Consider the following 13,510-nt stretch of genomic DNA (forward strand, 5'->3'; position numbering starts at 1 on the left):
ATTAAAAATGATAAAAAAGAATGAGAAATAAAAACCCTTCCATGCCGTAGACGAATGAAAATCAACGAAACGAGACTCTGGCAAGGGGAAGAGGCTCTTGTCAAACTTTAGAAATCTCCACAAGAAAAACGACGAATAAAACTTAAGCAATAGAAGAAAATCGCGTGGCAAGGAGTTCAAATTTGTTTCTTATACCTTCGTTTATTCCTTAAGTATTATTTTAACTGGTGTGAATCATAACTATCATTATTATCGATTTTGCAGATCTTTAATATTACTTTTGATGTTGTTCGTGGCCGTTCCTTTCTCAGGTGTACAGTAAGTTGTTGTAAATCAAGTATATTTATTATTTATATACTTGTTTATATTTTTTACTCTTATACTGGATATCATGCCTGCTTAAGTAACGAAGTTTTGCAGGAAATCAAATTAACGGGTTTTTAGTGATATTTTTCGTATTATTATTATTATTATTATTATTATTATTATTATTATTATTATTATTAAAGAAATGGATGGTTAGGACGAAGATTATTTTCTATTTTAAATTCTTCACGCCTATGTAGTCCTTTTTACCGAAGTAGGACATTTTTTCCTGTCTCATTCTGAAGCTAATCCCTCCCTCCACCGCCTCTCTCTCTCTCTCTCTCTCTCTCTCTCTCTCTCTCTCTCTCTCTCTCTCTCTCTCTCTACGAGATTATGCAAGGATAGCGTTGGCTGCCACAAAAAATCTCTCTCTGTAATATCATTAGCATAAGACTTCCCATCCGGGAAACAATTTCGCATATTGTCCCTCAAAAAAAAAAAAGTAAGAAAAAAAATGAAGAAGCGAACATGACAGGAGGAAACTCCGGCGTACATATCTTCATGAAAAGGGGAAAATTCTAAGTTGGTGTGGTCGGAAAATTTCGGTCTTAGAGTCGACCAGATTCAGTGATATATGTTGAAAGACTGCTCATCTCATGATACGGAGTTTCAGGCACTCCAACGACGTTATTGAAATCAAATACAAAACAATAAACGCGTCCATTTTTACGTTAGCTTTGGAGGAGACTGAAGAAAACGAAGTGACCCGACTAGAATTCAAATGCCAGTCCTCTGCGAACCGGGGGATATGAGAGAACGGTTACTAATATGAGAGAGAGAGAGAGAAAGAGAGGGAGAGACGGATACATAGCAGTCAGAGTATTCTGTCCCTCACTTTCTCTCTCTCTTTATCTCTTGCATCAAACAGCTCTAAGTTTTTATACATTTTTATATTATTCTTAACTATCTGTGTGATCTCTCTCTCTCTCTCTCTCTCTCTCTCTCTCTCTCTCTCTCTCTGAGCCCTTCCAGAGTTCCAGCCAACCCCGCAGTATCTAATTGAATCAAAACAATACAAACAGCATCATGATGAAATTAATCCAGTCTCCACACACACAGCTCTACCTTTGTTCTCTTCAAGTGTTCCAGCCGTCATATGCATCACCATTACCCCTGAGTAATTCATTTATGCCCCACCTGAACTCGGCTGACCCTCTCATACGCCAATTGAACGCACGCAATCTCCACTGACGTCACTGCAAGTATTTCTAACGTCACTGGACACAGGCAGTCATTTCGTGGATGTGCCTCATTGCACCGCTTCGTAGCCACCCCAGTTTGGACACATGTAATGGAGGACGTTTTTATGGTACCTGAATGCGTCCAATCTGGATGCCATGAATGTACTCTTTTGTTGCGTCATGAACGCTCTCCATCTTTGGCCAAATGAACAATTCTCTGTGAATTTGTTTCACCATGAATTCAGTAAACGCAGCCAGTGCTAGTTCCTTAAAACGCACCCAGCCGTAAGGTGTCAGAAGTATACCACACTGTAACCCTGATGTAAAGTAATTGTAATGCTCTTGAGCGCACAATCTAAAGTCTAAATCGCACACAAATCTTATCGCCTCTTGCAACATCATTCTAACTGACTGACCGTAGCCTCAGATAGGTCGTTGAACGCTCATTATATTATAGTTGACACCGCGTTCAAGAAGCTGTTACTTTCATAACCCCTTGAACGCAAATTTCTAACAGTAGTGGAGGCTGGAGGCGCCCGATTATCATGCCATTGGAAGCACCTCATTCATGCACCATTTGACATGCCCTCTAAAACTTCGAATGCACATGTTCAAACGCCTTTAACTACACTATTTTAGCATCACTGACTTCACCCCGTTCTAATATCATTGCACGTACTCCACTGTAACACCTGCAACCTCGCCACATACTAATATCTGTGCACACATTCTGCATTAACGCTCCATTTCTCTTCCGCTCTCTCTTGCAGGAGGGTATGGCACCCACATCGTAGGCGGAAACGAGCGGTTCCTGCAGGCTGGATCTTCCCTGTCTCTGGAGTGTGTGGTGACGCATACAGGAGCCCCTCCCACCGCTGTTTTGTGGTACCATGACAACACTGTCCTCGATTACGACTCTCCCAGGGGAGGCATCAACATACAGGTGAGAGAGAAAGAGTGAAAAGCAAATGGGTGAAAGTAGAGACAGAAACAGATGGTGTTGAAGTGATCATTGTATTTGCCAGTTTGGGTAGCACAGCAATATATATATTATGATATGTATATAAATATGTTTATATATATATGTATATGAATGTCTTTTCCTGTAATACTACAGTGTAATATTCATATATATAATGTATATACATGTGTGTATGTTTGCATTTATGTATGTATGTGTATTTAAAATGAGGAATACTAATTGGAAAATATTGAACATTGCAAATTTCCTCATCGGATTTTTACACATTTGCATATAACTGTATGGGTTTTGGACATGTACATAGTTACGTTTGTCTCTGTCATGTAATTATATGGGAGTTAAATCGACCAGTAACTGGTGAAGCAGTAGCCTAATGATAATTGAAATGATATCATAATGTGTACTTTATCCATCTATCACTATCGATCATTGCATCCCTGCACGTCTTGGATTTATAGTTCTACTGTATATACTCGTATGTCCCCATGTGTGTCTGTGCCACTGAGCCTCTAGTGTTACTGGGACAGCAGTGGAAGAAAAAATTTTAAGTTTTCAGATATCAATGTACCGGTTCTCGATTGTTGAGGTATATATAAAGTAAATATATGTGTGTGTATGTATTTCAGTTTTGTATGTCTATAAGATAAGCAGTTATTGTTATGAATGTTTTCACCGTAGTGGGGTGAGGGATTACCTTATTCAGGAATTCATTTTGACGGAGAGTTTAGCATTTACATTGATTAGCTTTATATTTCTTCTCCCTCTCTCGTTCTCGCTCTCCCGTTCTGCCCTACTGCGACCCACAGCCAGCTAGCAACTAGGTATATAATTCATTGCTTAGCATAACAAAGGCATACTAGACTTTGAAGGGACGTACCCACATTATACTCCTCGTCCTGTTTGGGGATCGAACGTTTGCCATTCAGTCGTGACCTGCGAATCTGGCTGCGGAGAGAGAGAGAGAGAGAGAGAGAGAGAGAGAGAGAGAGATGAAAAGAACGGTTATAGGAAATTTGAACGACATATTCCCAAATTCCGTTCGAACGCTAGAACGAGAGCATGTCACGCTGACTGTAGAGAGAGAGAGAGAGAGAGAGAGAGAGAGAGAGAGAGAGAGAGCTCGATCAGGAAAGTATGTCGAAACAATGGAATGCTGTAAGAGAACAGAATTTTTGAAATGGACCCAAAGCTTTTATGCTCTTTCGTCGTCGACTTGTTGTATTTATGCGTGTGTATCCCTGCGTCTCGAATGCACGCATGACCGCATCTTTATTCCCTTCGCTCTGTTCTCCTTCTTTTTTAGATTTGGAATTAAAATAACAATAGACGGGATAAAGCGGAAGGTTCTCTCTAAAGGGGAGAGTCCTTTATCAATTGAAAAGTATATATAAAAAAAGTAAAAATTTTTTAAAAATGATCATCAAGAAAACTTCGTCAATTCTCCAGGGAGAAAGCTTCAAGAAATATCTCAGCCAGAGAAAAGAGGGAATAGGAAAGATGAAATGGGATAAGAATAAAAGGAGAGACGGATTATGAAAAGATGCGTGGAAGATTTGAGAGAAAGGAAAGGAGGGTCTGAGGTGATATTAAAAAGGGTCGGCGTTTGAATATTTTCATTGTTCTTTATTCAACGACGATTTTTGAGCAGTTCAGGAAGGATACGATTATGTCCATTCTGATACAGGGTTGTTCTTGGATACATATATATATATATATATATATATATATATATAACTATATATATATATATATATATATATATATATATATCATACATATATATGTATGTATGTATATACATATATATACTATATATATATATATATATATATATATATATATATATATATATATATAATATACAGTTGTTGTTGTTTAATATATGATGAAGAGCAAGCTGGATATTATGACATGGATTCCTTTGTTTTTGTGATGGATCTATCTGGATATATATCTAACTATATGTTTGTTAATATCTATCTTCTATATATCTAACTATATATATATATATATATATATATATATATATATAATAAATAATTATATATATATATTTTACATATATATTTGTGTGTAATTGTAACAACCACAATGTTTTCTTAACTTCTCGAATACTTTTCAGGGGCTCTGGATACACTTGTCCCTATAAAGCCTTAGATCCAAATGCAAGACTACGAAGTAATTCTGATGTCTGTATCAGAATCAGAACCCGCATCTAAGGCTTTGTAGAAATAAACGTATCCAAAAAGTGGGAGAATTTCAGAAGTTAAGAAAGCATTGTGGTTATTGCAATACAATGTATCTAGTAAAAAGTAACTAACAGATTCTATATATATATATATATATATATATATATATATATATATATATATATATACATATATATATATATATATATATATATATATATATATAAACAGAATCTGTTAGTCACTTTTTACCAAATACGTTTGTAATTGCAACAACCACAATGCTTTTTTAACTACTCGATTTCCCCCACATTTTGGGTACCCTTGTCACTACACAGCCTTAGATGCGGGCTCTTATCCTGTCACGGACATCAGAATTACTTCATAGTCTTGCATTTGGATCTAAAGCTTTACAGGGACAAGTGTATCCAAAAACCTGAAAAAAGTATTCAAGAAGTTAAGAAAGCATTGTGGCTATGCAGCACAATTACACACACACACACATATATATAGTATATATATATATATATATATATATATATATATATATATATATATATATATATATATATATATATTTATATATATACCACATATATAGTTAGATAGATAGAAAGATATTCACAACATTAAGCTACAAATGTCATAATATCCAGTTTGCTCTCCATCAGAAACAACAACAAAGGGGAATCATAATTGAAAGTGATTTGCCACCTGAGAGATTCGAATTCCAGACAGTAACAATCTAAAAGTACTCGTTAATGAAGTCGGGGGCTGTCAGAGTCGAGTTCGAATCTTCTAGGTGACGAATCACTCATCAATTTTAATTCCTTCGGTGATACTTCCGTGGTAGAGCGAATTGGATATAAAACTACATTTGTAGATTAATGTCTGTGAATATAAAAAGGTCACGGTGATATGATCATATAACATATGATATAATATATATATATATATATATATATATATATATATATATATATATATATCTGACTTTTATTTAGGCTCTTTCAGAGTTTGTCCCACCAATAGTCGTGTGTTTAGCTCGGGCGACGGTAATTTCAAGGTTTATGGAAAAAAAAGGATTCTTTGTGAAACAGCTCATCTTGTTTGGTCAGAGATGGCCTAATTTCTGAAATTCTTCCAAAGCCTTTCACAACCACAATTGTTTCTTTGCCGTAACTCTCTCTCTTACTTGATTCAAGAGTCAGTTTAGTCCCATTTCCGACAGAACTGAGACGCTGGGTGCATACCATTCGTTCCTTCCGCAACCAGACTTGGTCCTTAGGCTGCCTCCGTTTACCTTTACACTGTCTAGGTAAGGGTAGTTATGTCACCCATCGGCCTCGCTGTTTAAGAACAAGTAAGGAACTAATGAAAAGCACGAAGGCTTCAGCAAAAGGCTGCCGAAAGGAGGTCAGTTGAAGAAGAGCGAACAGAATGTAATATGAGGACCAAACAGAGAAAAAAGCCATGAGTGAAATAGATAATTATGGTCATTTTAAGGATATTGGATAAGGAAAGTAAAGCAGAGGTTCAAGCGAACGAGGAGAAAAGATGAATTAAAATAGAAAGAATTAAGAATTAAACAGCGATAAAAAGTAACGTAATGCGGATGAAAACTGAAAAATTGTGAGCGACGAACGAGAACTAGAATAAGCTGTGAAGGAATAAGCAGGAAAGCAAATAAAGAATATGACAAACTCGACAAGAGAGAAAACAGAAATCTGAAAAACGATGACATAAGAGATTAACGGAAAAGTAAAGAGGGTTAACTCAGGTAATTAAGAAATGATATAAGACATTAGAAATTAAGTAAAGAAAGGATCCCCTAAAATCTAACGAAGTGTTTACGAGTATCTGTGCATTTTTTGTATGTTTGTAATAACGACAGTCAACGGGAAATGAACCCATGTTTAGACTTGCTTTCCTCCAGCCCGGGATCTGGCCCTCTCACCGCTTTATAAGTACGCAAAATGAAGATCCCTAGGCCCGAGAATCGAGATGATACGCGGCGTCTTTTCTCTTATATTGCCGTCATTTTTGGCGGCATGGTTACAGTAATAGGAAGTAATGACATATTGCCATTGCATTCATATTTGTTTTAGCCACTAATAAGAAAAATAGCAGGGGTTAGCTTAACGATATTGTCCCTGCCTTGCTTCTAATCCTAGCTGTATGATACAAGCGAAAATGGACCGAAGAGAAGCCCTTTAGGCAATGAAATAAGCGCAGTGTATACGTCGTATAAAGGACGTGAGCCATTACATTAAGAAACGTAACCATTGCATTTGTATATTTATTACCCTTTATTATAAATCTCATAGTGCTCCTTGAGGTATGGCGTGAAATTCACTATCAGGAAAAGTCAGTTACATAGAAAAAGGTTACAGCTTCGCACATTCAATTATATTAAAAGGAATTCGAAGTGAAAATTCTGAGGACTATCCGCTTACGTTTCCCACAATGCCCAGAGCGCCAAAGATAGGATTAAAAAAGATTGTAGACCTCCTCACTTGCCAAGGAGTACAGTTTTTACTGTATTACTTTTTAATATGTTGTGTTCCCAATTTGGGAAGCCCCCTGTTGTTTAAGCTTTCTGAATCCTTTATTAGAGCAAACAAAGGATTTAAAATGAAAGGCTCTAAAGCTTTCTAGAGATTTTTAGAGCATTTCACGGAGCCTTTCACCTTCACTTTGATTCGTCGATGGATTCACACGCGGACTTCGAGTTTGGCGGGAGTTTTTCTCTTTTTAAAGCTTTCCTTCCAAATGGCCTCTGTCTTTGCGGTCTAAAGCGCAATGTATTTGATATATTCGCTTGTCTGTAACGTTTTTGCCATGGTTTTTTGCTTGGCTATCCTCACAGAAGCGATGAATTTTCGGGTAAATATCTTGAACTGAATGCTGAGTGCAACCACTCCAACTCCCTCTTTTCATTTTAATTCACTCTGAACGGCTGAAGTTGCACCAGTGCTTGGCTTTTTAGCCCAAATTTCATGAATGCTAAGTGGAAAGTGCAGTTTAGTTAGGCTATAAACTGTTGAATCACAGTTAAGTGAGGGTTATCTCCAAAATGCTGAAGCGTAGACGGTACTGTTGCGTCTCTAGTACTTATCAGGTTTTGCTTTTTTTTAAGCATATGATGAGTTAAAGATTTTAGTATTCTGTGAAATTTTATTTTTACTAATTACCTTCGCCAAGGAGTTTATGCCTTTAGTTCACCTTCTGTGTTTGTTTGTCTGAATGATTACGCGGGACATTGTGCGTGATTAAAAAACAAATTGAGCAAAGGTGGACGTCATGACTGATAAAGAATGGTTGGAATTTGGGAGAGGCAGGGGACGTGTAAAGTTCTGGGAGAGGGAACCTTTTGGGAGGTGAACTGCTTAGCCTTGGAGGAATTTTGTGCTCTTTATGCCCTTGCTTTACAGTATAACCGAGTAAAGATAATATTCATTTTATATATATCATCAGTATTGATTAACTTGATATATGTTACAGTAAGACTGTGAAACCAGGGATTTCATGAAATCCTGAAAATTTCAGGGAGTTCGTAAACTCACCAATTCAAGTAGGGATTTTTGATCCCCGAGGGGCTAGTACTAAACACGGCGAAACAGTGTAGATGAATCTCCGTTTCGCCGTGTATAGTACTAGCCCCGCTGGGATCAAATGTTCCTAAGTGAATGGGTGATTTCACGAAATCCCTGAAAATGTCAGGGATGGTTTCACAGTCTTACTGTAACATATATGAGAATGAAGCCGAGATATAGATTGTATTTACGTGGAGGTTTTCATAGTTCCTGATGAAAACAAGAAAGAGAACGGCGAGGGAAAAGGTGGAGTGAAAGGAAGCGAAAATTCTAAAGACTTATTTACTTTCTAAAACGGACATTTGGACTGAATAATTTATAAATGTTTCTGATATACTTAATATTCTGAAAGACGGGTGTTTTTATGGAGACTTGACATTTTGATCTAGCTTTTTCACGGAGTGATGGCTCTTCTATTAGAGTGCTTCACTTTTTGAAGTCTATCTTCTTCTTCTTCGTTTTTAACGTGCTTTTATTAAGCATTAACTATGTTTTTGTAAAAAATCTTGAGTGTTATCAATACAAACATATAGAGTGTCTGGGATATGGAGTAGCGTTTTTGGATTTTAGAATCACCGCTACAGATGAATACAAAGTGTAGAAGTACTGTTGCTATGAGAATGATTTAGAGTGACTGATATGCATAGGGAAATTTACGATCAATGATATAAAAAAAATCTGCGATTGAATTTGTTAATATAATTTGACTGGGTGCGCAATATTCAGAAATGCTTCTGTTTATAAAAGACTTCTAAATTTTTACCAGCTGAAACACCATAGGTGTCAGTCAGGTAATACAAACCCCTCTATACGATTTCTCCTTTAATTCGAGAGTAATTTTCCGGAATGTATTTCGAAAAGCGTCGCCGACAAAAAAGCCACTATATGTGTAATTTCCTTGAACAAAAAAGAACTAGAAAGGTTTTTTTTTGCATTGCGAAACAAATGAATTCAACAACATTCACCGAAGGAAATAATTTAAATTTTTTCTTTTATGCAATTTGCATGTAAAAAAAATCTCCGGCCTTTGCGACTGGAGCCATCAAAAGAAGCGGAGTTGCCAGGAAACGTTTAAAGGCTTTTCTTCCTGAGGAAAAAAAAACAATAAAGAAGTCCATTCTTATCTCCATATTCAAAATGCTTTTCCTTTCTCTCACTCTCTCCCAGAGTAAAAGATAATAAAGAAGTAAAATCTGATGACCACGTTCAGAGCTCCGGTCTCTCTCTCTCTCTCTCTCTCTCTCTCTCTCTCTCTCTCTCTCTCTCTCTCTCTCTCCATTCGTATTCAGATTAAATCAAGTCATCAAGTCACTTGGTTTATGGGTTACCTTTTTAAGTAGTTTGTTTTATAATAAACACAAGCCCTAAACGAAATAGTAGCAGTAGATTCCCGTCATTTTGTACAGCTCATTTCCTACGAATTTCTATTAATTTCTCTATATAGTTGTTGACGAATTGATCGTTAGTTATGAAGTCTTAATTAAAAACATTATAAATTTCTCATCAGTTATATATTAGACACAATTCATATCCTGTCAGCTCCTGACGTGACACATTATTCATTTCTTTTCGGATCGTATCATTACCCGTAAAGTACTTTCAATTTACTTCAGTTTCTTTTATTCCGTGCTATCTTAGTCCACGAATCGTTATTGGTTTTTATTTCATTCTTGCTGTTAGTGATTTTCCTTTGTTTTCAATTTCATCTGTTTTCTTCTTTTTGTCAGCTCCATGTTTTAATTGTTACTTTATTGCGTGGAGTTTTTACACTCTCGCTTTTCTCGTCAATCCTCGACTAATCTCACGAATGCCAGCCAATTTCATACTTTCCCAGTTATTTCCATAACATTTCTAGGCAATTCCATACCATTGGCAGTCATTCCCACAGCATTCCAGACAGTTCTTTAATATTTCAACGAATTCCCAAATTTCTAGACATTTCACTATCATCCCAGTTGATTTCCTGTCATTTCCGGCCAGTTCTTTACCATTTCCCGCCAATTCCCAAAAGAATCCTTTATAATGCCGCCGACATCCATAGTTCCCTTCACAAGTTCCTCAGAGGCCGGAGACGTATTACGTCATCACACCCATATATGCGACTGTCTGGATGCATTAGCTTCCACAAAAGAATGAAACGAGGAGAGCAGACGCGGTGTTACTCAGAGACCGAACGACACTGTCGGCCCCAGATGATACATCCAATTGCCAGGTAATAGGGAAGCAGGGAGACACAATAGGAAGTAGATAAAAAATTGGATTTTCAAAGGGAAGGCTGTGCCGTAGTGGTAGTAGGTCCATTAGGACGAATCAGGAGTCAAGATGGATATTCAGAAGCTATTATGAATGGAGGGAGAAGTTACGGTGCCAGAAAGGAAAAGAAATAAGGAAAAGGTGAGCTGGCATGGCTATAAAAGAAGACTCTATGAATGGGAAAGGTTATATTTGTACGAAACAGAAGAAAAGTGAAATGTGGTATCTGCAAAATGCATACAAAGCTTCTAGACTAATGGTTGTCTAAGAAATACTTCTGTCAGTCCTACGATTCTCATGCATACTGACCAGAAGACATGAGCTTGGTGGTAGCCCAGCTTGTTTGTCAGTCTTCCTCCCTTTCCCGTAAAGAATTTAGATTTCATTGACGTCTGTATAATAAAGTAGTGCCCAGAGTGGCACATTGTGGTGAAAGACATATTTCACCCCGTTTCTTTCCTCCCCCTTTATCAAAATTCTCCATTTTCACTTACTATTGTAACGTTCTCATCTCTCATTCTGTTCTTTGTTTCACAGGCACGTTGCCCAACATTTGAATATGAACCGGTAGACACCTTGGACATTTACAGAAATGGCAAAATAAGGCTTTCAGTCAGTCCTTTTTAATCTATCTCCTATCCGTACATCCTAATTACCCTAGTGCGCTTAAAATCTCTTCCCACGCGCTGGTTCTTTGAAGGCTTTACATGTACAGAAGGATTCTGCAGGTTCTTGTTCTCCTCAGAATCAAGGTTAAATCTCATCTCTCAGTTTTTCTTTTAGATACTCAGAGGATCAAGTTACGACACCTGTTAACACCTGCAAAGGGCAAAGACAGTAAGACCTGATGCCATTCAGGTTATTTTTGTAATTTATTTCCGTGTGTATTCCTTGCAGAGATGACGAAAAAGAAAAGAGGAAGAAGGGCACGGACTTCTCTGATCTTTCAGACCACGGGTCCTTACAACCTCTCCTTGGATCACCCAGAACAGGAGTTGTTAAGGGTGTCAAAACAGCAGCAGTTAGGAAGAAGCAACAGGGACAATGACCACACGGGTATCAGGTGGGGAATCTTCCCAAAGTGGAAGGGTTTGCTTAGGCCCACAGATACAAGATCTAGGACGTGGTGGTTCAAGCTTGAGGAAAGTAATAGGGAACTGACACCTCATTAACTTAGGTGAAAAAACCAAAGCTCCTAGTAACTTGTAGACCAAGGGAATGTCTTTGTGGTGCAAGAGCCCTGGCTGAACATGATCCAGGTCATCTACAAGGACCTGTGTTGGTCCCTGGTAGGCCCGCTCATACATCCTTGGTCGAGCGTAGTCCATGATTCGTTGAAAAGGAGTCAGTGGCCCTAGAATATGTTCCTAGTATTTGTTTCATGCACTATCCAGTATTTGTTTCCCTAATCTCAAGGAAAGGGGCCAGAGACCGTGCCATCAATAGTGTGCACCGAGTCTGTAACAAGCTAGTGCAAGTTGAACAGCATGATACCAAGGTTGATGCCGTCCCTCCCTTAATACCATAGGTTTTAGAAAGAAATAGTATTAGAATAGTATATAGAATTTAGGCCAGAGGCCAAATGCTGGGACCTATGAGGTCGCTCAGCACTGAAAAGGAAATTGACAGTAAAAAGTTTTGAAAAGTATAACAGGATGAAAACCTTGTAGTTGCACTATGAATCAGCTGTTAGGAAGGGTAGAAAGCAAGATGGAAGAAAGAGGAAATGAACAGAGGTACAGTAAAAGGAATGAAAGGGGTTGCAGCTACAGTATGGGCTGAAGGGACGCTGCAAAGAACCTTAAGTAATGCCTACAGTGCACTGCGTGAGGTGCACTGGCAGCACTACCCCCTTACAGGGAGAACGGTATTGGTAATCGATAGCAGGAGCCATCATTACTGAATGTGGGATAGCTCAAGTAACAATCATGGTGTTTGGTGCACTTTGCCAGGAAATTCTTCCAAAGGTAGAGTTTTGTAGAAAAGAAACTCCAGGAGGATCTTAGCTAGCCAAGCTACTTCTGATAGTGGTCCCCAAAGGGAGGAAGACCAGTGCTCAAATCAAATAGTGGTAAAAAGAGAAAACTCCCAGCCCCTCCATCTTAGGGACCCACAGGCCAAGGTAAACAGCCAAACCAATTGGGTCTGAGCAGAAGTTATAGACCCTAGTAAAGATATCTTAACTGAGGCCAAGAATCAAGGAGAATTTCTGATTCAACCTATGACTGACTAGGGATCCTCCAGCAGCAACCAAGAAACTGCAAAAACAGAAGCTTGGATGGTGCAGGAATCTGAAAACCTGAGTGGAGAGATAATGTGAATATGGACAAGGTGGACAGGGGCTCCTGAACTCTTTGAACACCTCCCAAATGCTTGTTAGAACTTGGAATGGGAAAGAGATGGGTAATTTGAAGACAGAGGGTGACTGGCCTTGAGTTTGCATCCAGAGAAAGACAAGGACATACGTGACGGCCTTTGTATTGCGAAGCTCTTCACCAAAATCCTCCATAAAATTCTATCTGTGGTGCATCACTATATTGTGATCGGAAATAATGAGTAAAAAGCCACAATATTGTAATGAGAGACTGTATTTTTCCAAAATACAAAAAGGATAAAACAGGGGAGCTTTCGACCGTTTGCACAACGGTCCTCTTCAGCCAACTATGCATCTCCAAGGATAAAGAGAGAACATCAACGATAGAGACTGTTTCAGACCATCCTGAATGACCCAGTGGTCAATGAGAAAACGAGACTGACTGTCAGTCACAAATTTTCATAACCAACTTACAGCTTCTCCAAGAGCTTTGATCCCAAGGAGAGGTCAATGGCCGACGTTTCTTCTACAGGAGAAGAGAATACTCAAAGACAATCACAAAGGATTCCCTTAAAGAGAAGCCTCTGTCCCCCCCCATCCCCCGACCATCTTTCTTCAGTAGTCTGAAA

General features: G+C 38.2%; 1 protein-coding gene across 1 annotated transcript in view; it reads left to right on the plus strand.

The window, feature by feature from the left end:
* Positions 1-13,510, plus strand: part of LOC136840265 (neuronal cell adhesion molecule-like) — a 1,114,986-nt gene that overhangs the window by 1,043,297 nt on the left and 58,179 nt on the right. The window contains exon 7 of the mRNA XM_067106910.1: positions 2,318-2,490. Within this exon, the coding sequence (XP_066963011.1) occupies positions 2,318-2,490 (173 nt within the window). The remainder of the gene's footprint in view (positions 1-2,317; positions 2,491-13,510) is intronic.

The sequence above is a fragment of the Macrobrachium rosenbergii genome, chromosome 7 (assembly GCF_040412425.1).
Source record: "Macrobrachium rosenbergii isolate ZJJX-2024 chromosome 7, ASM4041242v1, whole genome shotgun sequence".
Classification (NCBI taxonomy): Eukaryota; Metazoa; Arthropoda; class Malacostraca; order Decapoda; family Palaemonidae; genus Macrobrachium; species Macrobrachium rosenbergii.